The sequence below is a fragment of the Canis lupus genome, chromosome 22 (genome assembly GCF_048164855.1).
Source record: "Canis lupus baileyi chromosome 22, mCanLup2.hap1, whole genome shotgun sequence".
NCBI lineage: Eukaryota > Metazoa > Chordata > Mammalia > Carnivora > Canidae > Canis > Canis lupus.
Window position 1 is genome coordinate 38,710,638 of NC_132859.1, and position 25,383 is coordinate 38,736,020.

The 25,383-nt window shown below is 43.2% G+C and overlaps 1 protein-coding gene and 1 long non-coding RNA gene across 4 annotated transcripts in view; one reads left to right on the forward strand and one right to left on the reverse strand.

Moving 5' to 3' along the window:
* Nucleotides 1-25,383, forward strand: part of TGFBR2 (transforming growth factor beta receptor 2) — a 90,214-nt gene that overhangs the window by 62,094 nt on the left and 2,737 nt on the right. For both annotated transcript variants that reach the window (XM_072793096.1, XM_072793097.1), the window contains exons 4-6: nt 6,766-7,565; nt 9,274-9,415; nt 22,289-22,416. In XM_072793096.1, coding sequence (XP_072649197.1) covers nt 6,766-7,565; nt 9,274-9,415; nt 22,289-22,416 — 1,070 coding nt within the window. The remainder of the gene's footprint in view (nt 1-6,765; nt 7,566-9,273; nt 9,416-22,288; nt 22,417-25,383) is intronic.
* The window catches only part of LOC140614153 (uncharacterized), a 35,284-nt gene continuing 23,367 nt past the window's right edge, over nt 13,467-25,383 (reverse strand). Inside the window, exons 2-3 of one of the 2 annotated variants that reach the window (XR_012015048.1) lie at nt 19,833-19,932; nt 13,467-17,026 (exon numbers count right to left, since the gene is read on the reverse strand). This is a non-coding gene — a long non-coding RNA (uncharacterized lncRNA). Of the gene's footprint in view, nt 17,027-18,223; nt 19,477-19,832; nt 19,933-25,383 lie in introns of those variants that run through there. The other variant, XR_012015049.1, reaches the window with a different exon arrangement.

Consider the following 25,383-nt stretch of genomic DNA (forward strand, 5'->3'; position numbering starts at 1 on the left):
ATTTCTACGTGTCGTATCTTGCAAGGCCAGCAAGAGTCTCTTCAAGGTGGCTCCTGGATTCTTTTGTCATGACCTAAGTAGTCTTTGATCACTTCCTGTTATTCGGTGTAACAAAATCTTCCAAACTCATTATTTCCAGCCCCAGACCTAGAATTGGCCATCTTGCCAAGAAACTCTGGTTTCTTCTATTGGAAGCATTCTGTTGATGAGGCTTTTTTTTTTGTTTTTTTTTGTTTTTTTTTTTTTTTTCTCAAGTGGGAACCAAGAACCAGAAGCTTTTATAGGAACTGGAGTCCTACTGAAGTTAAATGACTTGCCTCAGATTTCATGGTGATTATGATAGATACAGGAATAGGATCTCAGATTCCTGATTTCCAATCTAACGCTCCTTCCTTCACACCACGTCCCAAGTACTCATGCTTACGGTCCCCACATGCTATATGCAAACTACAGAGAGACTGAGTGTGATATGAAGCAGGCACTTAAACAGGAGAGCTTGGCTTATCCTTGGAATTTGGCCTTTGGAGGAGAGGGGGTCAATTCTGCAGAATTATTCCTAATCAGATTGATTCATCAAATCTATTCTATACATCCACTCAACAAATTTGACTTGTCTCCTTAGTTGTGTGCCAAGCTGTGAGCATTATGTTGGTGAGCAAAAACCTATCTCTTTAACCACTATAATTCTACTTTGGCTGTGCCAGAGAAAATTGGCAGGAAAATTGATACAAGGGACAGCTTTTATTTTGTTTCCTAAGTAAACTAAGTAAAGGAGAATGTTGTAGAATCCACCGAGGCTCAGTATCCTTCTCTATAAAACAGGGCTATTCACAGAACCTGACTTGGTGGTTGGAGAAATAAAGTGAGATGATGCTTATAAAGTGAATTGCTCAGTGCCTAGTTCAATAAAGCACATTTTATGTTATCTTTATTGTTTTGAGGATTTCAAAGAAGGGCTTCCCAGCATTTTCCATTGCAGACCTCTCTTCATGTAGGATAGAAGGCACAGAAGGTCTAACAGAATTCAGAGTTGCCCTTGGGGGACAGAACACGTTATGCCAGGAGGATCTGTCATTGGCACCAGCTTGCTCCCTTAGTAACTTCCCAGAGAAACAGCCAAATCTCAAAATCTCTGCTCTAGGAAATCCTGGCAGAGACTGGAGCTACAGTGCCTTCCCTCTGCCAAGGGTTCTTCACTTACTCTGTGCATGTGCCATGGACTTCTTGGAAGTCTGGTGAACCCTGTGGACCCCTTCTCAAAGGGATGTTTTTAAATGCATGAAATACAATACACAGGATTTCAAAGAAAATTACTGATACTGAAATATAATTAACAGATATTTTTAAAAAATAAACTTGAGATATAGGAATATGTGCTTCTATAGTCATGCTTTAAATGACAAGATCCAGCATCAGATCTAAGATATTAAAATATCTAAATGATGACTATAAGTGATACACCAAGACACCTGCAGCAAATGTCACATGGTATGGAAATATCTGTGGTTTCCATTGGTGACAGCTGCTAATAGGAAATGTTAAATTTTACCTAATGATTGGAGGAAAATAAAAAGATTTAAGTTTTGCCCATTCACATTCAAAGATCTACTGAATTCTACCCATGGAACTCAGGTTAACTTTTGTTATTACACTATAGAGCTTTACTTTTTATGAATCTTTAGAGAAATTCTATTCTTATCTTTAATCCTCCCCTCCCAGCATTTTACAGGTGTCTCTTACTATCCAAAAGTAGAGCGTTCCTACGGAGCTTTTTCACAAGAGGCACCTGGGTGGCTCAGTCAGTTAAGCATCTGCCTTCGGCTCAGGTGATCATCTCAGAGCCCTGGAATGGAGCCCTGCAGCAAGCCCCACTTTGGGCTCCCTGCTCAATGGGGAGTCTGCTTCTCCCTCTTCCCCTCACGCCACTTGTGCTCTCTCTCTCACACAAATAAATAAATAAAGTTTAAATAAGAAGAAACCTTTTGCCAGCCTAAATGGTATGAAGCAAAAAAGCAATTACCATTAATTTATTTGGAAACATTTTTGAGCATTCCCAGACACCCCCTGAAATTACCACTTTTAGGCTTTTCTGATACTTTGGGACACATCTTGCTAACAGATGCACAAAATAAATTGAGATAAAGCACAGATATTCACAGAGTTCAAAGCTATGGCAGCTGGATGCTGAGATGCTGAGCATGGTTGGTTCTCAGGGAAGGAGGTTGGTGGGGCCACTCTTGCTACTGGGATGTGTGTCACCTCTGTAGCAGCTCACTGCAACACAAACACTGACTGCCGTTTTCTCTTTTTGCCTTCTTTCATGGAACTGAAAGTCCTCTTTGAATTTCTTGCAGTTAGCAAAAATAGGTACTAATATAGGTCTTTTATAAAAGCGAGTGGCTTAATAGGAACTTTTAAAAAGTGGAGAATACCGATGTCTGACTCGATGTTACGTAACAAGGGAACATGATGTAAATGTCAAATTCTTAAGCACTAGTTACTGGACATCTAAGATACAGTTTATATAAAAATTTCAGTGGTTCAGGAATTATATATTGAGCATCCTATGCTATAGGCCCTAGGTTAAACTCTGACAAACGAGATTTTAAGTCTTTCTTCCTCATGTAAGACTTTTTCTTCCTCAGCAGGGAAAAAAATATACATTTGCAGAGATACTATTCAACTGTGGTTCTTAGTTAGGAACCAAAGAAAATGGTGTGCACACCTAGGATATGCCCTTTGGAAGGCATTATCTAAGAATTACCAGTATTACTTAATTGATGGCTGTAAAACCACTTAGCCTATCCCCCAATGAAGGCAACCAGTTTATCAAGTCAAGAAGTTTTATAGTCAATCTCAATCGACTCTCGCCAATGTGAAGTGTAGAGACAACATGACATGGGATTAAGAGCAGGGTTAATTGTCTTGTCTCCAATCAGACAGTTCATTTCAAATATTAGCTTTGCTGTTGTCTAAATGTATGATCTTGGGAAATCATTTAATCCATACAATACAACCCTTAGCTTTCCTATCTGTGAAATGGGGCTTACCATAATAGTGATACCTACCTCATAGGGTTTTTCTGTCGATTGATACAAATATTATATAAAACCCTTAGCACATAACCAGGCTCATACTAAGTATTTGATTTCTGAGTTTTCGTGTAATTGTGGTTTGGCCCAAAGAAATACCTCCTGCTAGTCTCTGAGTAAAGGAGGTGCCAGCTTGTGCTTATACATAAAGCTGTTGGTTTTCTAGTAGCAGCCCAAGGGTTAATACTAGAAGAGGGTGTGGGTGGCTCCTGTTTAGATAAAACCACATCCCAAAGCTCCCTTTTAACCTGGTTTGCTATTGTTAGGGTTTTTCACCACCTCTTTGAAGTTTCAAGATTGACAGATGTTATTCAGTAATTCCCGCCCCACCAAATTTTTACATGTAGGTTTTCAAAAAGAAATCACAGGAAGTTTGAGGGGAAAGTAAAACTTTGGTTTCTGATACTGAACGGGGGATTTCTAGAATCTTCTTCACACATAAATTTCAGGGGATTTCTGTTTTTATGTTTTCCTTAGCCTGAAAAAGAATAGAAGTTAGCAAGGAATTATAAAATTTCATCTATGGCCAGGAATTATAAAATAAAATTATCAGTGATAAGTGAACAGTTCATTTGAACATTTTGCACTCTTTAACCAATTGAAGACATAGTCAAGTTATTATGCAATTAGTATCTCTTATTTTCTAGTTGCGTTGTTGCCCCATATGTGAAAGAGAATATTCACATTGGACCAAAGTGAACTCTCCCCAAATTTTGCCAATGCCTTAGAGATTGTGAAACAAATAACATCTATACAAGAGGGGCCAGTTAGTAAATATTTTAGGCTTTCCAGGCCAGATACCATCTCTGCTGCATGAACTTCTTAGTTTCTTTCTTTTTCTAAACATCTCTTTAAAACACAAACATTTGTAGCCTATGGGGCTGTACCAAATAGGCCTTGGGGCCATGGTTTGCCAGCCTTGCTGTAGAACATAAAAATGTGTGAGGGTCACTGTCTCGTGTGAATCATCATTCATTGGGCTTCTATAACCAATATTTGCTGAGTACTGTAGGTACCCTAACCTGAGCCAGCTGCTGGGTATAGCGTCATGATCAATGAGTAGATTTACCCTGTAGAGCTCACTTTATCTTGAGGAAAAAAAGCAACATGGGAATCAAACAGATTTATGATTATAAGGCATCTTCTGTGTTAGAGATGAGTGGGTGCTTCAAGCAGACACATTCATGAGATATTTCAAATAATAGAGGCAGAGTTACTGGGAGGGAACGTTATTTTCTGCTCTGACACCTCTTTCATCCGCCCCCTTAACCTTGTTCTCCAGGCTTGTACTTTGCTGAACATGGGGACAGTCTATACTTGTCCACTTTTCTTTACTTTTTTTCTTTTGTGACTCCAGTGCCCTCTGTCATTGCTTTGTCCCATTGTCAATTCCCCCCTACTCTCACTCCCTGTTCTGTTGCATTCATGCTTCCCAGCGTGAGAAAAAATTTGGGTTTCCAAGAGTCAATTACCCTATTGTTTCCCATTTCCTTTTCTTTTTAATGCACTGATATATCTTTCCCAAAAATAGTGACTATTTTTCCTCTTGGTTGCTGAAATTCAGATGTTTTGGGGTTACTTTTCCAGTTTTTCAGTCATCAAATAAATTTAAAAGCTAAGATTTTCCGTTAGAACATATAGGCAGTAGAAGTTGGCATTTCCACTTAGGACTGACCTTAGGACAGTTAAACCTGAATACCTCCTCAAAATAAAAACCTGAACACCCCAAACTGGCATAATACAAGCTTCATTTCTTACCGTGCTTTTTTAGGCGATGGTATCAAACATAATTTAGGTAATGGGTTCTCTTCGAGAGGTTCTAGTTCTCTCCCTTGCACCTGAACTATATTCTTATCACTGTATTCTCATCCAACACCTACAGTAGCTGAAAACTGCCAAGGGAACAATTATAGTTACTTTCTCCTCTGGCATGATGTCCACTTTCATGTCACCCACCCAACCTTTTCTTTTCCTTTCTGTTCCCTTGTGTGGAGCTGTTGGTTTGGGAAAATTGCCCTTCCTCAAATAGATCATATATTCGTATTTTTTAACATAACATTCCTTCTAGCCAGCATTGACTTTTTCCCATCTTCCATTGACCAACTCAAAGATAGTCCTTGCCATGTGGTTCCCTGTTTCTCTAAGCTTTTCTACATTCCACCAATGTGTCGATTGCAATACCCATTCAGCCCCTGCCCTGGATTGCCCTATGTCAGTATGCATCTGTATATGCACCCTAATCCTCTCCTGGGTTATAACCTTTTTGAGGGCAGTACCATACCCGTAGGAGGCACCCAGCAGTGCTGTGTTTAATGAGTGAATCTAACATCCGATCATGAAGACTGCTTGTTGCCTTTGAGGGAAAATGAATGACATATAAAAGGAGTAGAATTCTGGCATTCTTGCACAAAGCTCTCATTGAACCGTAACTGCCTTTCACTATCTCCTGCCACTGACTGTTTCCATCCATGTTTTTCTTCCTAAAAGGAAAACTGTTTAACCAGAGCCGGCCAAGGCTAGCACATGAACCAAAGTTTGACATGTAAGACTTTATATGCTGTCAGTTAGCTGATTCTAAGGACTCTCTTCCATTACCCCTCAGGTCCAAATTAGAAAACTGGCTGCATTTCCTTCTTTTTACCCCTCTTTTTTTGACCCTTCTTTGTAGTAATATCCCCACTGTTGTTAGTAAGATTTCCTGTTCTAGAAAACTGCAAGTCACATGCACATTGAAAAGAGGGATGTTGAGTGTATATAAGATAACTGACTTCCAAAGAGACCCTTTTGCATAGACTTGTCTCCCCACCACCTATGTTAAGTGCGGCCTGGGTATTGATCAGAAGAAGACAAGCTGGAGTTTAGAAAAGAACAAAGATGATGCTAAAACTATGACAGTCTCTTCATTTTTACTTAATACATCCACACAAGCTTTTTGGAGGCAGGAGCTATATCATTCTTTCTATATTCCCAAAGCCTCCTGTCATGCCTTGGGCTTAGTCAACACTCAGTAAATGCCCTGTCCATTTATCCAACACTTACTGCAGACCTGATGTGTGTGCTTGGCTCTATTTACGGTAGTGAAGAAAAAAGACATGGCCCCTGCCAGCATGGAGTTCTCAATCCATTGAGGGTGGCGATATGAAACCCATAACTGGAGTCATAAGGATATAATTCAAAGCGTGCCAAGTTGTCACATATGAAAAATGGAGAGTGTTATGAGAATATATAAAATAAAACATTTCCCCATGGTTTCCTGGATCATCTTTTTTTTTTTTTTTAAGATTTTATTTATTCATGAGAGACACAGAGAGGCAGAGGGAGGAGCAGGCTCACTGCAGGGAGCCTGATGCGGGACTTGATCCCAGCACCCCGGGATCACAACCTGAACCAAAGGCAGACTCTCAACCACTTAGCCACCCAGGCATCCCTCCTGGATCTCCTTTAGAGAGTGACATTTAAGCTGAACTTTGAGAGAAGAATAGGAGATCTTGAATAGGTGGCCAGAGATCGAGAAGTCTGGACAGGTGCATCCATCCCCAGAATAAAAAGTCAAAATTTATTACCCAAAAAACTATACAGATGTTAAAACCTCCAGATGTCTGTGGTGTGGCCCTACTCCCTGACTGAACCCAAATGAACCCAACTTCTCTCCCTCGTTTTGTTTCCATATCAGAATATGCCACCAACAACCCTGACTTGTTGTTAGTCATATTCCAAGTGACAGGCGTCAGCCTCCTGCCGCCCCTGGGAATCGCCATAGCCGTCATTGTCACCTTCTACTGTTACCGCGTTCATCGGCAGCAGAAGCTGAGCCCATCATGGGAGACCAGCAAGCCACGGAAGCTCATGGAGTTCAGCGAGCACCTGGCCATCATTCTGGAAGACGACCGGTCCGACATCAGCTCTACCTGCGCCAACAACATCAACCACAACACGGAGCTGCTGCCCATTGAGCTGGACACCCTGGTGGGGAAAGGTCGCTTTGCTGAGGTCTACAAGGCCAAGCTGAAGCAGAACACTTCAGAGCAGTTCGAGACTGTGGCAGTCAAGATCTTCCCTTACGAGGAGTATGCCTCCTGGAAGACGGAGAAGGACATCTTCTCAGACATCAATCTGAAGCACGAGAACATACTGCAGTTCCTGACAGCCGAGGAGCGGAAGACGGAGCTGGGAAAGCAGTATTGGCTGATCACGGCCTTCCATGCCAAGGGCAACCTGCAGGAGTACCTCACTCGGCATGTCATCAGCTGGGAGGACCTGCGAAAGCTGGGCAGCTCCCTCGCCCGGGGCATTGCTCACCTGCACAGTGACCACACCCTGTGTGGGAGGCCCAAGATGCCTATTGTGCACAGGGACCTCAAGAGCTCCAATATCCTGGTGAAGAACGACCTGACCTGCTGCCTGTGTGACTTTGGCCTTTCCCTGCGCCTGGACCCAACTCTGTCTGTGGATGACCTGGCCAACAGTGGGCAAGTAAGTTAGACCTTGATCCCTTACTTGTAGGGAGACTATGCTACCCCTCCATCCATCTCTCAATGTCTTTTGTCCTAAACAGCCTTATACTCTGGATACTTGTCTAGGGAATCTAGCTGAAGTCAGGTGTTGACACTCGTCCCGGCATGCCCACTCTTTTCTGTCAAGGTGCTTTTCTAGTGAAGGCTATTTCTCCTCTTTCTGCCAACTCCACCTAATTCAGGACAGACGTTCTTCTCCTTGAACCCATCTTCATTTCTTCTCTCTCATTTGCAAATTACTTTTCATTGCTTCCAACACGCTTCATGCTTTGTCTCTCTTCTTCCTCTTGTATGCTTATACTTAGCCCTTCCTACTCTGAACTATTGGTGGCTGCCTTGTTTTCTTTTTACCTTTCTAGAAGGCAGCCTCTTTGTAGCCCAAATCCACATCCATTTGGTCACATCTAGCACAATGCCTTGAATGAGCGAGAGTGACCAATAAATATTTATTGAGTGAGTTGACGGACGGAGTGAATATATAATTCTACAGTTCTTTTGAAGCATCTCACAAATGAAAATAGAAACCTTTGTTGGGTAAGGAGATATTGGAAGGTCATTAGGAATTACCAAGCCATCCTTTATGAATGATGGTGCCCCATGTTTTCACACACTGAAATGTTGATGTGGATTACAGTGGAGTCTGGAAAGCACCATTGTTTCCTCTAAGCAGGTGAGGATATGTGCCGCTGAAGCATTTGGTTACTGCTCCGTCTGACCTCTTGGGTCTTTGGCTGCACAGCCAATGTCCAGATAAACATATTGAGTGAAATATGAACAGATTAATATGGCAGCATAATGAGTCATACAGTGACCTCTTAAGAAGAAAAATTTTTCCTGATACATACCATTAAGAAACATTCCTTAGGATAATAATATCAACTCACCTGAGCTTAGCTTCCTTCCTTAGCTTCTCGAAAAGGTAGGACTTCATTGTTACTGAGTCAAGATTTACATGCTACAAAATCAAACATTTAAAAGTGATTCCTTCCCTTTGAAATATCTTTCTCTTTTTTCCTATGTATACCAATGTTTTCACATTATCCGTCATTTTCTAAACAAAACTACATAGCATATCCATCAAAATTATAAGATGATCTAGATTTGGTCTTTTACTGTTGAAATACTTCCGTGCAGTTTAGTTTAATAGAGATTTTATGAAATGATACTACATTCTTGGCACACTAGAATGTACCATGGAGTAAACAAAGAAGATTGAGACAGTCCTTAAGTGACTGAAACAAATGGCAATAATTCTTATTTGCCCCACAAATCTCGGTGTTTTGGGAATGAGAAAGTAGTTAATTTGCAAAAGCAAAAATAAAGACCTGAAGTGTCACAGAGGTTGTCTCCCCAGTTATCTGTGAGGATGTTATTGTATAATATGATGACATATATCATGAAGCTAGATAAAGCAGCTCTGGGGTTTGGCATTTCCTTATTTTGGTATACTTTGTTTAAATTTTTTAAAGTGTTTTCAGGGAGAAAAAAACCTATTTTTAAAAATAATTTCATAAGCTGTACCTTTCTTTGCCAGTCTCATTATTTAAAAGAGCATTGTGCTTTTCAAAGATCATTTGCATGTGTAGAGAACACATATCGGTTATATTTTTAAAATAAAAATGCAACTGGAATTAAATGATGGGCCTCTGTGTCTCTTATTGCTTTAGGTGGGAACTGCAAGATACATGGCTCCCGAAGTCCTAGAGTCCAGGATGAATTTGGAGAACGTTGAATCCTTTAAGCAGACTGATGTCTACTCCATGGCCCTGGTACTCTGGGAAATGACATCTCGCTGTAATGCAGTGGGAGGTATGTATGGACTGCCATCATGGTGCAGGGGTTGATGTGTCTTCAAAATGATGTCATGTTGTTTGCTTCCATCATAATTCCAGGGTACCGAAGAGTTAGCCCCACAGTAAGAGCTAGTTGAGATCTGTTAGTATGTACCCATTCCAGAATGATTGGGAATTGCACTAAAAAAGCCTAGATTTTTCAGCTAAAAGCCATGTTTGGAGCATAAAGGTTTTTTTTTTTTTTTTTCTCAAGGATTTGTATTTTTTAATTTATTTAATCATGAAAGACAGAGAGAAAGAGAGAGAGAGAGAGAGAGAGAGATCAGCAGAGACACAGGCAGAGGGAGAAGCAGGCTTCATGAAGGGAGCCCAATGTGGGACTCGATCCTGGGTCTCCAGGATCACGCCCTGGGCTAGAAAGCAGCGCTAAACTGCTGAGCCACCGAGGCTGCCCAATATAATGCTTTTTAATCCCCCTTTTGAAGTATAATTGCTTTTCTCTTACATCTTTCCACAGATATCTAAATATCTGGCAGGAGATGAACACTGATAATATTTATAAGAATTAGTTCTATTTATCAAATGGAAAATATTTTTCAGGAAAATGTCTGATTTTTGTCAGTTTTTCTATTTTAAGGTTTTTAAACCTTAAAAATGATAAGGTCCAGGTGGTGGATTTGGCTCAAAACTTATTTTTATGGAGATGACTTTCCTTTGTTGGAGAAAACAAAGCAGGATGATTTGATATATATTTGTTTAGCTTTTTAAAAATCTAACAGAGAGGTGATTAAGGAATGCAGTATTCTTCAGGGATGGGAGGTGGATGCCCCATCCACCTCCTGCTCCCCGGACATGAGAATGGCTCAGGTCTACATTTTTACCCTTTTCTGATTCTTTTCAGTAGTTTCTATAATGGTCTTAGCTCTCACCTTAAAATGTATGCATCTCAACTTGATCCTGGCTAGCTGCTAAATAAAGCCAAGCCAACTCCAATTTTATTTTTAACTCTTTGTTTTATAATATTTCTAGACTCTCAGAACAGTTACAGAAATAGTATGGGAAGTTCCCATATACTCTGCACCCAGTTTCCCCTACTGTTAACATCTTAGCTAAACCACAGCACAGCTATTGAAGACAGATAAACATTGGCATAGTACTCTTAATTCATCTGTAGAAGTTATTCGTATTTCCAAGTTCCAGGAATGTCCTTTTCTGGAGCAGAGTCCAGTTCAGGATCCAATATTACAGTTAACATCCATGCCTCCTTAGTGTCCTCCAACTTGTCACAGCTCTTCAGTCTGTGTCTTTTGTCTTTCGCGACCTTGCAACTCAAGAAGAAGTTAGACTAGCTATTTCATCGACGGTCTCTCACTTGGGGTTTTTCCAGTATTTCTCATGGTTGAGTTGAGATTGTGCATTTGGGGAAAGAAGAGCATAGAAATGGTTCTGTGCCCTCCTCGGCAGCTCATAGACGGGGGCACAGGATGTTGGGGTGTCTGTTCAGTTTGGTCCTGGTGTCTGCCAGGTTTCAACCCTGTAAAGATACTATTTTTTTCCATTTGTTATTAATACATATCTTATAAGAAGGTGCCTAGACCTGTTTCTAAAGATAATCAACACCTGTTTTGTAAGGATGCTAGACCTGTTTCATATCATAACTTTACCTACTGTCAGTCATTCTTTCTGACAACAAATACGATTGCCATGTTTGCCTAACAGTGATTTTCTATTTTTTTATCCCTTCTACATGTATTAGTAGATGTTCTACTATAAGGAAGATCTGTCCTTTCTCTTACCACCCCTGGTATTTATTCTTTTTCTTAAGCATTTATACCAGTATGGAGTTGTGACTATGTATTTTATTCTATGAGTGTCCAATATCAGCAATATTTATTCTGTTGCTCAGATTGCCACAGCTTGGTCACTGGAGCACACTACCCAACATTTTACTCATGGTGGATCTGCTTGACACCACGCTGGCTCTGAGTCTTCATCCTGATAGAACTTTCTTAGCTGACTTTCCAGGATGGGTCCAGGTCACTCCTTTCCACTGGAAACCTTACCATCCCATCACCTATTTGTCTGGGTCCCTGCAAGGCGCTGGCACTTCCTATCTGGCTGTCTTGCCTGAGTTTCCTCCCACACAGCACTTCCAAAACTAACTTGGTTTTTCCTTGCACAGTGAAATTTGTTTAACCAAGTTTCAGCCACTGAGAATAATTTTCTGCTTGAAAGCTTTGACAGTTCCAAAATGAATCCTCAGACCGGTATGAGTTGTGTAAGAGACAATGCTGTTGTCACTGTCAGAATAAATTTACCTAGATTTCGGTATTTTTTCTCTCCTTTCAAACCCGTTATTCTATAAACATGAGCTGGAGATTGTGTCTCTGTCTTTCCCTCTGTCAGCGCAGCCGCCTTATTAAGGCCCTATGTGAGCTCCCTGCTTTCATTGTTATCAATGACTGAAGCCTTTTCCTGTTGATATTTGCTGAGTGGGGAAGAATTCGGGCTAATGGGGGAAGAAGTGAGTTCACCAACTTTTACAAGGTCTAAAAATGGATACAGTATAAACAAGTTTTCCCAAGGAAGGAACAGGATCTCATTTGCTCAGCTAGTCTCCAAAAACCTTTCATAACCTTTAGGATAAGAACAGACGGCTTTTGGGGGAACCGGAAGGAGGCCATCCCGGTTCTCGTGTTGTTTGATCTTAAGCCCACAGTCCTGTTTCTCCCATCTCTTCTCAGGCTGCAGAAACCCAAGTTATTTATCTGTGCTCACGTTGGTCCAACTGAAAGCATTTCAGTTGATTTACTGTGTGAACTCACGTATTAAGCTCTTTTGTTAACCTTCTTTTGAAAGTATTGTTTTTTGGTTTAGGGTTGTTTTTTTTTTTTTTTTTTTTGAGGGGGGATGTATCTTAAAAACATGAAACAGATTCCTAGCCTTGTCTTAGTTTCAGAGACTTTTCTTCTATATTTCAGGAGTCCCGTGGAAACAGCACAAAGCCCACAGGTCAATGCCTTCCCTCCCAGCTGTTTTAGATACGTGGTAGAAGGACAGGTCTTGCCCTCAGGAAGTTTGTAGCCTACTGATAGACTTTTATTTTTTCTTCTTTACTTTTTAAAAATTTACACATGTGGACACATTTCTTAGAAATAAAATGTCTAATAATTCCTTCCAGTTGATATGTTAGGCTTTAATTTTGAAGGTGTGAGAAGAGGACAGGATATAAAAAAGCTTTCCTTTTAAGCTTGAACCTTTTCTGTAACCTGAAATACAATGTATGTAATTACTGTTTTTCGTGGACAGTCTCGTTTCAAAAAAAAGGAAATGCGGAATAGGAAGCTTAACTTAGTATGATCTCGATTGTAGATCGAGATTTTATTTTGCCCCACAGGTCAACTAATATTCCATCTGGTTTTATTCTGGGCAGCAAAGCATCTAGCTGAACTGTGGTAGGATACTAACCATCAGGGGACAGTCGTGCAAGGAATAAGACACTCCAGCTTTCCCACCTTTTTAAAAAATACTTTATTTATTTATTCATAAGAAACATAGAGGCAGAGACATAGGCAGAGGGAGAAGCAGGCTCCTTCAGGGAGCCTGATGCGGTCCTCGATCCCAGGACCCCGGGATCACAATCTGAGCCAAAGGCCAATGCTCAACTACTGAGCCACCCAGGTACCCCAGCTTTTCTGCCTTTAAGTGACTTGATTCTGTTCTTGGGGTTGAGCCCAGACTCTTCCCTGGACTCTGAACCTCACCCTTGCTCACCTTTTAGGCTCGTCTCCCCAAGTACTGTTGTTCCCCACTGCACGTCTTCTATGAATGTGAATGTCTTTTAGGTCTCAACACTAGGCTTTGTCTCATGCCATTAGCTGGAACTGAAATAGACTTTTAAACAGGCAAGTGTGGTTCAGTTGTGACCAGCGCTGCAGGAAGGTAAGGCAAGGGCATGGGAGGCTGAAAGCCCATGTCAACCGAAGGGAGTAGACAGTAGGATCAGGCAGGGAGGGTTAGGTCAGCTCTGGAAGGAAGAAAGACTCAGGAGTGTCATCTTGAGTTACTTTTTTTTTTTTTTGAGATTTTATTTATTTACTCATGAGAGACACAGAGAGACAGAGACAGAGACATAGGCAGAGGGAGAAGCAGGCTTCATGCAGGGAGCCTGATGTGGGACTCGATCCCAGGGGTCCAGGATCATGCTCTGAGCCAAAGGCAGGTGCTCAACCGCTGAGCCACCCAGGCATCCCCCTCTTGAGTTACTTCTTCATCAGCCTCTCCTCTGTGCAGAGCGGCTGAGGGGGGAACAAAGAAAGAGAGGACGCTACGCTGGAGAAGTCTCTTACCAGATGAGAAAATGCAAACAGATGATAATAATCCTCTTTGGAAACCAACTAGTACAGCTCCATTTGCACCAGAGAGCTCAAGAAATGGTCTGTAATAATCGAAATTGGTGGTCAAAAGGGAAAGGTTTCCTAGTGGAAGCAGGTTTGATCATGAACAAAGCCATGAAGGAGGAGTAGTGGCAGTTGCTTCAAGGGTCAGCTCATCCTGTCTACCAAGGACCACTGTGCTGTGATCGGCTGCATTTCACAGATGGAAAAAGTGAAGTGTCAGGAGGTGGGCAAGCTGTGCAGCCAGGAATCAGAGCCTTGCTGTCTGACTCTAGCCTGCTGGCCCCAAACTTCCTAGGACACCGCTGGCCTGACCAGAGAAGGACATCTTCAAGGACAGCTGCCATCACTATTATTATCATTATGGACCAAGCACCCGGTGCTACTTTGTGCATCCTGGCTTTTAATTAGATGCCTTCCTGGAAGTAGCTGGCAAGACAGTCACATGCTTGAGGAAATGTTCAGTGATGGTCTTACTCGTGAAAGTCTCCAAGGGTTGATGTGCCTGTCTCCTCTGGGTGCATCTCTGTTAACAGAATCACAAAGCTGTTCATTTCTGAGCATGTTATAGGCTCATGCCTTAAAGTTGGAGATAATTTTCTTGTCCCTTTTTTCTCTGAAGATCTATTTATTCATTCCTTCCTTCCCTCAGATATTTATTGAGTACGAGTTACATGCAGCCATGTTCAAAATGCTAAGGACACAGCAGTGAAAAATTAAAAAAACAGTCTCTGTCCTCAAGGGACAAGGATTATTTGAAGAGCTAATATTCTAGAAAGACAAACAGTGAACAAATAGATACGTGATACAACACTAGGGGTGGAAGGAGGCAGATATGACGATTTTAGAAAGAAAAATAAAGAGTTAGGGACAGAATGTGACAGAGGGCATTATTTCAGACAGTTGGATCATCTGAAAGAATACAAAAGTCAAGAAAACAGGTCTCAGCTGTTCGAAGAAGAAGGTGATTGGTCTATTACTGTCTTATAAAGAGGAAGGAAAGTCATGAAATCGTCATTCAGCAAAGACAGACGCAGAGACTGGCTCTGTTTTACAAAGAAATCTCTGTCCGGCTTTCGGTTTGTTTGGTGTTCATGCAAGTGTTTGTGGTGTGTGGGAGGCGGATGGAGGCGGGGACCCTTTCAGGGCCCCTGTTGGCGAGCACAGCAGGCACAACATTCACATCATCCCCAGCCAAAACCCCAGCCAAAACAGGCCCACAAGCAAACCGACTTCCAAATCCCTGGCCATTTAGTCCTTTGAATAGAAGCTGACACACAGCAGCCAGCCGAGCAAGCGTTTAACAAGAGGAGAAACATAGCTCCTGAGCAGGCTGTCAGCTTGCCACAGCCTTGTAGAACAGACAGAAAGTGCACATGCATCAGAAGGAAGGAAAGACAGAGAAAACAACAACAACAAGGAGCAATAAGGGAGAAGGGCTGAAGGGAGACAGGATAGAAGCGCTTCGTTTTCCTGGGTTTCAGGGGAGAATAATCTGAAAGCAGATATAAAACTCAGGGGTGCTGCTTTGGGGAAAACTGTCAACAGCGTTGCTGCTCTGTTAAGTTGGAACTGCATCAAAACAACAGCTGTGTTCCAGATGCTGACTTCCAGAGGAACAGCACTGTGTCCCAGAGACTTGCCCTCTACGTGCACAGAACTGGGGTGGGGGGCAGGAGTGGCAGGGAGAGGCAGGCGTGGTTTCTCTTCAGAGTCTTCGGAGAGAAATTAAAAGAAGCTGCAAGGATCTGGGAGCACAGGGTGGCTTCCATTAGTGAAAAGCCTTGGGGGAAAGGCTGGGGAAGGGGAGCTGGAAAGAAGAGCAAGTTGTTCCCAATAAAGAAGTTTCTTAGAAAAGGTATAATTTGAGGCCGTCAGGGAGATAGTGAGGTGTTGGGCCTTGCTGTGTCTGGCAATGGAGACAGCCCAATGGTGGAAAAGAGACTTGGTTGGACTGAGTGATTCTGTTGTATGGGCACTTGGGTTGGGTGCCTCAGAGCCTGGACCAAGAATTGAGCCTAAGTGCTTTATTTGAGAAACGATCTCAGGAATTGCCAGTTAGGGATTGGGGAAGTGAGTTAGGAAGGAGAAGGTAGCCAAGAAGTGGCGCGTTATTGAGCAGGGCACCACTGTGGACAGCTGGAGCCCAGTCCTGCCGGGAGCCCTGGATGCAGAATCCAACACACACCACTTAACTTGCAAGGAAGCTGGATGTCTGCCTTCCAGCCCCCATCCGTATTGAGTCAAGGGTTGCTCCTGAGGCTGTTTGGAGGGGGAACCCAAGCTGCCCAGCCTGTTCCACATGGAGTTGGGCCAGTGGGCCTGGAAAGTTGTGCAGCCAGCTGTCTTCCAGGAGGATACTGAGTAATGGTGCAGGGAGCCCTCTCATCCCTTAACTTGCTTGCTCTGCAGTTCTACAAAGAAGGGAGACCTGAGCCTGGGCCTTGTTGGATCAAATGCTCAAAGAGGAACTCTAGAAAACTAGAAAAGCATGCATTAACTCCACTCCCAACCCTTCCCTGATCTAGTGCTCGCAGCTTCAGTGGTGACAGGCTCATTTTCCCCACATCCACCACCACCAGTCTCACTTGTTTCCCTAAACCCCAAATGGACGAATGTTTGGGTTGAATGTCAGTAAATAATGGTAGTTAAGGAGAGGGCTGCTCTTCGTAATCAGTGACTTTTTGCATAACTTGTTTAGAAATTACAAACTATCCCCATTTGAGAGGCTCCATAAGGTTCCCTTTCTCAGAGTCATGCGGTGCGGAGGGGCCAGCCAAGGCAGGGAGGAACACATTCGTCACATTTGTGACAGGCATGTTCCCACCTGGGGCTGCCCCAGCTGGGCTTGTTCTGGTTGGGGGGAGAAAGAGCTCCCTGAGATGCTTGGTAGAGAGAACAAAGCATGCAGGCTTCCTAAAAAGGCAAAGCCATTTTCAGAGTAACGGTAATATAGTATGCAATTCTGAGTGTTTTTCCTGGAATCCAGCGCACTCTCTGGCCTCTCTTTTCTCAACTGTGAAATGAAGTGTTGGATCATGTCTTTGAAGACTCTTCTTCAACATTCTCTGTCTGACTCATCTGAAATGCTTAAAGTATGTTTAATAACTCGTATTCACTTCCTCTGTCAAGATGCAACTTCTGTGCCTTGCCAAACATTTGCAGCAGTGCTACTCCAAGTGTGGTCTGTGGACGGTGCTGGTCCTCAGATGGGTTGTCCCTTATTTGTGCTATGATGAGGACAGAGAGGGTATTCGGTGACTTTAATAGCGATTTGTTGTTGCCCACAACACCCAAGTAGTGTTCATTTCTCTTGTGATTTGTTTCTATGGTGTTTTACTCAAGCCTCAGTCCCCAGTGATGGGGGAGGGGGAATGGCAAAGCACCTCATCTTTTATAAAAATATATATATGATTTAGAAGTGCTCCTTGTAAACAATAAAGGGAAAATTTAAATCACCTCTCACCCAGCATTCAATCTAAGCCACTTTGGTGCAATTAGTGATGAGGAGTGAGAGAAAGATTTGCTTTTGCCTATATCCATTTGTTTACTAATTTGGAGTTTTCATCACATGCATTTTTCTAAAATAAAAATAATTTAAGCACCAGCATGAAAAATAAATAGATAAGGATAAAAGATAAACAGATCGGGATAAAAGATATGTGATTCGAACCCAGCAGTTTTTCCAGAGTGGATGAAGTGTCTCGGCCTCCAGATGCCGGAAACCACGAGAGACAGTTGGAGCTAACACTAGCCTCTGGTTTGGCCAGTCACGCCCGCTGCTCCATTTCCCAGGACCATCCAGGTGTCAGTACTTGACAGTCTGTCCCAGGGAGGACCATCGGTACCCACCTGGCTGACAGAGGCCTCCTGCCCTCAACCACCTGCCCTGGAGTTAAGGCCTCGACCCTGGTGTCTGTGGCCTCCTCCTTCTGTTGAGGCAGAGCAGATGTGCTTCACATCCCAGGGGCCCCTGGGCAGACCTGAGGAGCAGTTAGCACAAGGCCTCTGGGAAGAAAAGGCCTCCAGCATAGTGTCTGGCAGCGGTTATCTTCTGCATCCTGACAGAGGCCTGAGAATGGCCTTGCCGTAACAGTCACAAGAGGAAAAAAAAAAAAAAAAGAAATACCCCAAATAAAGGAAGGCTGCCTGACAGTGGTTTTCATGACGGCCACAATCAGATATTAAAGCTGGTGGCTGGAGAAGTGTTTCCAAGCCTAGGTCATCTTTACATACATTCTAGGGTATGACTAAAAAAATGGGTGGGAGTAGCATGTTTAAACCGAGGCAAAGAGCAAAGAAAGAGGAATCGCGAAAATCCGCAATAAGACAAAAAGCCCACTTAGCTATTTTGGAAAATATCGTCTTATATAAATATGACATCCGCCAGGAGGTGAAGTAAAGGCCAGCTTAAAACGTGCATACTTTATTTTTTATTTTCATTTATTTTTATTTTTTATTTTATTTATTTATTTATTTTTAGAAAGCACAGGCAAGGCAGGGGCAGAGAGAGAGAGGAAGAGAGAAGACCTTTAGCAACCACCACCCTCAGCACAGGGTCTGGTGCAGGGCTCACTCTCACGACCCTGATATCATGACCTTAGCCAAAATCAGGAGTCAGACTCTTAACCAGCTAAGCCACCCAGGCATCCTTCTTTTATTTTTATTTTTTTAAGCGTTCAGGCACTTTAAATCTCCATCACCTGAAAGACTACTTCAGTGTTAAGGGATTAGGGTGTGCCTGTTTGGGTCACATGATGGTTACCCAGACTTGTCTAATTTAGACTTTGAAGGAGATTCATAGATTCACACTCTCCCAGTTCAGCTTTCAGGCTATGCTTGATCTCCTTTCCCTGTAAAATCTCCCACAAGTCACAGACTGGTACCAGGCCTCATATCACTCAGGGATACTAGAGAATCTCACATCTTTCCAAGGATTTAGGAAGCATAGGAAATAATCCAGTTACAATTCTCCTTGCTCTGGGAAAGGACCATTGCCTTTGTCTTCTTTTCCAAAGGAGCGTTCATTACCTTTTCTTTAAGCAGAAAACAAGTCCAATGTCCTATGCCATCCTCTCTGACCTCTCCTCCATTCCCCATGAAAACCTGCTTTGGCCCCCACGGAACGTACAAAATTAGACACTGTGGTTTATGCGACTTTGAAGATTAGGACTAGAAATGAAATAAACTGGCTGGGTTATGACCTCAACTATGGAGACTTTTTCTTTGTCGTGTAGGAATCTCAGCCATGAGGTCGACACTTGGGATTGATGCTGATCCCACCATTTTCCTTCGCTGACCTTGGCCATTCCCTGTCCCTTTTTGAGACCCATGCTGTGAGAATTATTGATGGATTAGTACATTCATTTTTTTTAAAGAAGATGTCCTCTCAAGGCTTCCTCGGGGTGGCTTTGCAACCAGGGTCAGATGGGGCAGTTTAACTTAGAGGTTGACCTAAAGAGAAAGCACTTCATTGGCAGCTATCTTAGGCCAGCTTTACTAGAAGTAGTCTGACACACAGATTTTTGTGCAATGGTTTATTGAGGATGGGTTTCAGGGTAAGGGACTAAGAGAAGCAGGATGGGGAAGACCTCAGCAAACCTGTAGTTTCAAGAGAGGTCTAGCCTCAGCCTGATCTCATGGGAAGCTGTAGAGAGTGAATTGCACCACAGTGATCTCCCTGCAGAGGCAAGAGGGTTAGACAATTAAAACTGCCATTTTAATTTATCATTGGCTGCAGGCTTGCCTCTTGGGGGTGAGGCTTTCTGGAAACCTCCAGGCCAGGCAGCTCTCTCATCAGCCAAGGACAATCCTCCAGGGAAGGGCAAAGGTATGAGCCCTCAGGACTCAACACCTGTGGCAGCTGGGTCTGGTGCTCCTGGCTTAGTAAAAGGATCCAGGAAGGGAGCCAGTGACACCAGTTATGGCAGCCAAAACAGTTGGAAATGGAAATGGGGTGGACTAGTAGATTAACTAAGGAACGTTTTATATCACATATAAATCCTATCACATTATATTGTATTTGAAGATACATACCTCAAGGCATGGTACCCAGAGAGCATCATATTGTTCGATTACATTGGAGTACGAGAGAAGTCTGGAGGGGAACATGGAGGTCATCCAATCCAGCCCCTTCCTTTTATAGAAGAGAAGAGATAGGTTAGAGGAAACTACTGAGAACCAGCTCTGGTTACCAGTCCTCTGCTTTTGTCTGAATTCAACCCAACTCCTATCTACTGAATGCCTCCAGTGTGTGTGGCATGATCTTAAGCACTAGGCAGAGAATTGGAAGACTCTAGACTCAGCTTCTGCCTTGGACCTTAGGAATTCACAGTCTATAAAAGATCAGGGAATAGAAGAAAGAAATAGGAATATAACGCGGATCAGAATCCAGATCTCACCTCTAGAACAGTAAAGATTAAGTGGTATGGCACCTGAGGGCAAAATGGATACACAGAAGGCTATTTTGTGCTTGTCTCAATGTGCTGGGAGGCCTTAATCACAAATCTCCAAAAAAACAGATGGTATCTTGGCTGCTCTTCTATTTGGGGGGTGGAGGTGGGGATATCACAGAAGATGGTTCTGGGAAAGGGAAGAAAACAATTAAACAGGAATAGGCCAGCTTTTTTCAAAATGTACCTTGAAAGCTCCTTCAACTCTAGGCCTGGAAGGGCTAATTATTGAAAGTTTTACTCATTAAACAAGATTATTTTGTTAAAGGTCAAAGGTCTTACTTTCTGTGGAGAAGAATGTTAGATACAGCCCATCCTCCCTTCCCAGTGCATACATGCAACGACATGTATGTTGATCCACCCACTTAAATTAGTGTGTTGTTTTAGTATTCACCTAGAGTTTAAGCATTGCCACTTTGGACAGGACCTAAGATTCATTCATTCATTCATTCATTCATTCATTCATTCTTCAACAAAGAATGTGATGAGAGCCTCTTGTATATTTGTGGCCCTGTCAGGGGTGCTAGGAATACAAGAATGACAAAAGGGAGTTGGAACCTGCCCTCAAATGCTTGCAGTCTTGTTAGATGACAAATAAACATGTGATTATATCAAAATATGATACAGGCTAAAATAGAGCTCTGCCCAGGACACCTAGCCAGGAATGCCTTGGGGGATATTCAAGGAAGTTTCTGTAAAGAGATTGACCTTAGTTGAAATCTGAACCCCTAGGGAAGAGGTATTTCACCCTCTCTTATCTCCTTTGTATCACTAAAGGAGAATTACCTTTCTAAATTTTGTTTGTTGGTGTGTTATTAATCTCTTTCCGTCATCCTAGTAAACAGCATTGCTCAACATTTGTGTCATCAGTGCTATGGTAAGGAGCCTTTATAGACATTGTTTTCTGTGTGATTTTTGTTTGTTTGTTTGTTTTTTAAGTAGCCTCCACACCCAATGTGGGGCTTGAACTCACAACCCTGAGATCAAGAGTCACATGCTTTACTTACTGAGCTAGCCAGGTGCCCCAACATTTTTTATCTTCATTGACACTCAACATCAATGTTTTTCCTTCATGGAAAAATATACATAGTCTAAAATTCACCCTTTCAACCATTTTTAAGTATTGAATTCACTAGCATTAAGTACATTCACAGTGTTGCCTAACCATCACCATTACCTATTTCCAGAACCTTCTCATCCCCCGCAACTGAAACTCTATTGCACTCATTAAACAATAACTCTCCCTCTCTTCTCCCCCCAGTCCCTGGCAGCCACTGTTCTTTCTGTCTCTATGAATTAGACTATTTTAGGTACCTCATAAATGGTATCATGCAATATTTGCCTCTTGTGACTACCTTATTTCACTTAATATTCTTAAGGTTCATCCATGTTGAACCATGTCAGAATTTCATTCCTTTCGAGGCTGGATATCCCATGAGGTTTTCCACCACATATTAAACATGCTTGTGTAGTGGGGACCTTAAGAACTATCTCCCGAGAACCATCACCCCATTGAGAATGCTTGCATTAAAATGTAAGCTCAGAGGGCACCTGCATGGCTCAGGTGGTTGAGCATCTGAATCTTGATTTCAGCTCAGAGGGTGATCTCAGGGTTGTGAGATGGAGCCCCAAGTGGGCTCTGAGCTCAGTGCAGAGTCAGCTTGTCCCTCTCCCTCTGCTCCTCCCCCTGCTCATGCACTGATATGCGCTCTCTCTCTCTCTCCAAAATAATTAACTAATTAATTAATTTTAAAAATAAATAAAATGTAAGCTCAGTGACCTTGTTGGTCTTGTTTTCACTGTCCCCAACTGTTAGCACAGTACCTAGAACATAGCAAACCCTCAACAATTATCTGTTGCATATTTCTCAAGCTCATTCCACAACCACTCCTTTTATTTTAATCCACTGTTCTTAAAAATTGCTCTCAGAGTAATCACAGATATATCCTGATGCTCAGTGCTTCAAGCTCCTCAGCCAGTCCTCTCAAATTGTTCATATCCACTCTCAAAGGCCTTGTGTTCACCTGCTCTCTTTGACAGAAGTGAAAGATTATGAGCCCCCGTTTGGTTCCAAGGTGCGAGAGCATCCCTGCGTTGAGAGCATGAAGGACAATGTGCTGAGAGACCGAGGACGACCAGAAATTCCCAGCTCCTGGCTCAACCACCAGGTAAGGAGTGGCTGCTCAGAGGGGAGAAGATTTACCTGAAGTAGCCCCTAAGATGGGAGAGAATTTTAGGCTATTGGGCTTCAGCCTAAGGGCAGGTCTCTTTGTGTTCTAAGATCCTCTTACTTTTAGTTTAGTTTAGTTTTTTAAGATTTTATTTATTTATTTATTCAGGAGAGACACAGAGGAAGAGGCAGAGACACAGGCAGAGGGAGAAGCAGATTCCCTGCAGGGAGCCCAATGTGGGACTCGATCCCAGGACTCTGGGATCACGCCCTGAGCCAAAGGCAGGCGCTCAACCACTGAGCCACCCAGGCGTCCCTGTTACATTTTGTTTATTAAGAACATTTCGATAAAGCGGCATGGACCTTATTGTTCTAAGTTCCAAGCAGGTAGACATTCAGAGAAGGCTCTCAAGGGCACTTGTCCCACTGTGCTAGTCCGTTTGTTTCTGGGTTAAAATATTTTGTTCACAGCCTCTGCCCCTCACCCCTCAGCCTTCACCTAGAGTTCTTGTGTTGTGTTGCCTTCTGGGTTCCAAATATGTTCTCCTGGGAATCTTCAGCTCTAGGAGGGAAGTACTTAGCAGAGTGAGAAGTAAGCAGAGTTTGGCAGCCAGCTGGCTTTGGGGGGTGATGGCCGCGTGCTCAAGGCCATGTGTGGGCCACGAATACAGTTTGCAAAGAGGAAGCCAGTTGGGGAATAAAAGAAAGCCAAGAGAAATAGGACAGTGCAAGTGAACAAATAGGAAATGTGTCTGTGGGGAACATCTTCGTGGCTGCAGTCTTTCCTTTTGAGATGGTAGGCAAGGCCATCTGTGCAAGGGCAATAGTTCTGGACTTACAGGGTAAGGGAGAACTATCCAGATTCTTTGTCTGGGGGCCTTTTGACGAGGGCAATGGTCAGAGAAAAGAGAAGAGGCAGGTTGCGAGGCCGAGGGGGCCGTGGGATATACCCAGAAGAGAGTGTGAAGGAAGAATGTGAGGGAATAGTGTCCTCTCTCACCGACAGAACTGATCTTTCTACTGAGGAAAACATTTTATTGCCTCCTTTGAAAGAATTCCCTTATCCAGTGAGGGCTGGGGCTAAGTCATAGGTTTTCCTCGGGGCAAGGCAAATGGAGATAAGAAACAGAAACAACAAATCACGCACAATCAGGAAGACAGATGGAGCAGGAAGCCGGGTCTGTGCCAGTCCTGGCCTGGAGCCACTGCAGCAGACAGACCCTAATAAAGTCTGCGGAGACAGCGAGAACCAGGCCACGGTAGCCCAGGACTTCCCCAGGGTTTCGGGCAAAGCCTCTTTGACTGAAAACACAAGACTGTTTGGTGTTACGTCTGAAATCAGGAGGCACTGGTGTTATTTCTTGAAGACTCTGTTGCCTCCTCCGCTGTACAGTTCTTGTAATGAAGCCATTATTCATGATGATAAAATTCTGGAAAGAATTTGCATAATACATTTTTTTTCTCTTAATGAGATTTGTTGCCCTATTGATTTCAAGTTAATGCTTAATATTTAATTTAATTTACTGCCTGTAATTACAGTGCCAAAATGAAATAAATGTTACTTGTGTACCAACAATACCACTACACTCTTAACAGGCCATCAATCAATACCGTCAATTAGGTGAATTATACAATTAATTCAACATCATGAATTCGCTCACAGGTCGGGAAAGAGGGAGAGGTGCCTAGGTGTGTTGGGAAAGTTACTGGTAGTAGATGTTGAACTGGAAAGTGCTGGGATATATCCATCCCACCTGGACCACTTGTGTGAAGGATCACCAATGACCATGCAAGCCTCTAACTGCCAGGAGCACACTCTGTTTCTGCCCATCCATTTATTGCCCGCTTTATTGCCAAAAAAGGGCTTGAAATGATAAAAATATTTGCAGTGCAAAATAAAAATGACTGTGAGTGTAGACCCATGCCACCATACTGGGCAGCATTTCCTGGATGGGCCTTTTGAATGAGCCCTTTATGGGCTTGGACTAAGCCCTCTGATGTCACCTGGAGTCTGGCACAGGTGACCTACCAGACAGCTGCTTCTAGAGTGCAGCCAGATGTTGCTGGGGGGCAGTGGGGTATAAGAAGCCATCCTCAGCAGCTGTTGGAAGCTGTCCACGGAACAGGTGACTTTACAAGTTGAAACCAGGCTAAAGCCTAGACTTCACTCTGATTGGGGTATTCAGTGCTGTTTAAATAGAAATGCATGTATAATTCCAACTATAAAGATACTCTAGAAAGGCAAAACCCCAGAGACGTTAAGATCTGCAGTCTCCAGGGGCTCAGGGAGGAAAGAAGAAGGGGTGGTGGGGCACAGATGATTTGGGGGGATAGGGAACTTATTCCATGGGATACTATAATGGTGCATACACGTCACTGTATGTTTGTCAGAGCCCCTACCATGTACCCCGATATGAACTGTGGACTTTGGTTGGTTGGTAGTGATGTATCAGCATTGGTGCATTGATTGGAAAAAATATACCACACTGAAGCAAGAGGTCGATGGTGGGGGAGGAGGTATGTGGCAATCCTCTGGGCCTTCCACTCAGTTTTGCTATGAACCTAAAACCACTCTAAACAATAAAGCCAAAAAGTGCCCCCCCCCCAAAAAAGGAAATGGTGACAGAGCATTAGGGGCCACTTCATGGGAATTTTCTGGTATTGAGGATGCTACTGTACCCCTGAGGCCTACTGTACCCAAGAGGCCGACTGGGGAGTCCTTTTGGTCTCTCCATTTCACAGCCTGTTGTGATCAAATGGTGCAGGGGAGCAAATGGGCACAGCAGGCTTCCGGGACAGTGCACTCCCCCTTTGTTCCACAGACAGGCGGCTGGCCCCATCTTGTGGGCGCTCAGTCAGGACGTGGGAATGCTCGGGCTCTTTGGCACCGGGCCTGTGCCGCAGAGGCAAGGTCAGTGGGCCACCCCGCCCTCCGAGGAGCCCGCAGACCAGCAGCTCAGGGTGC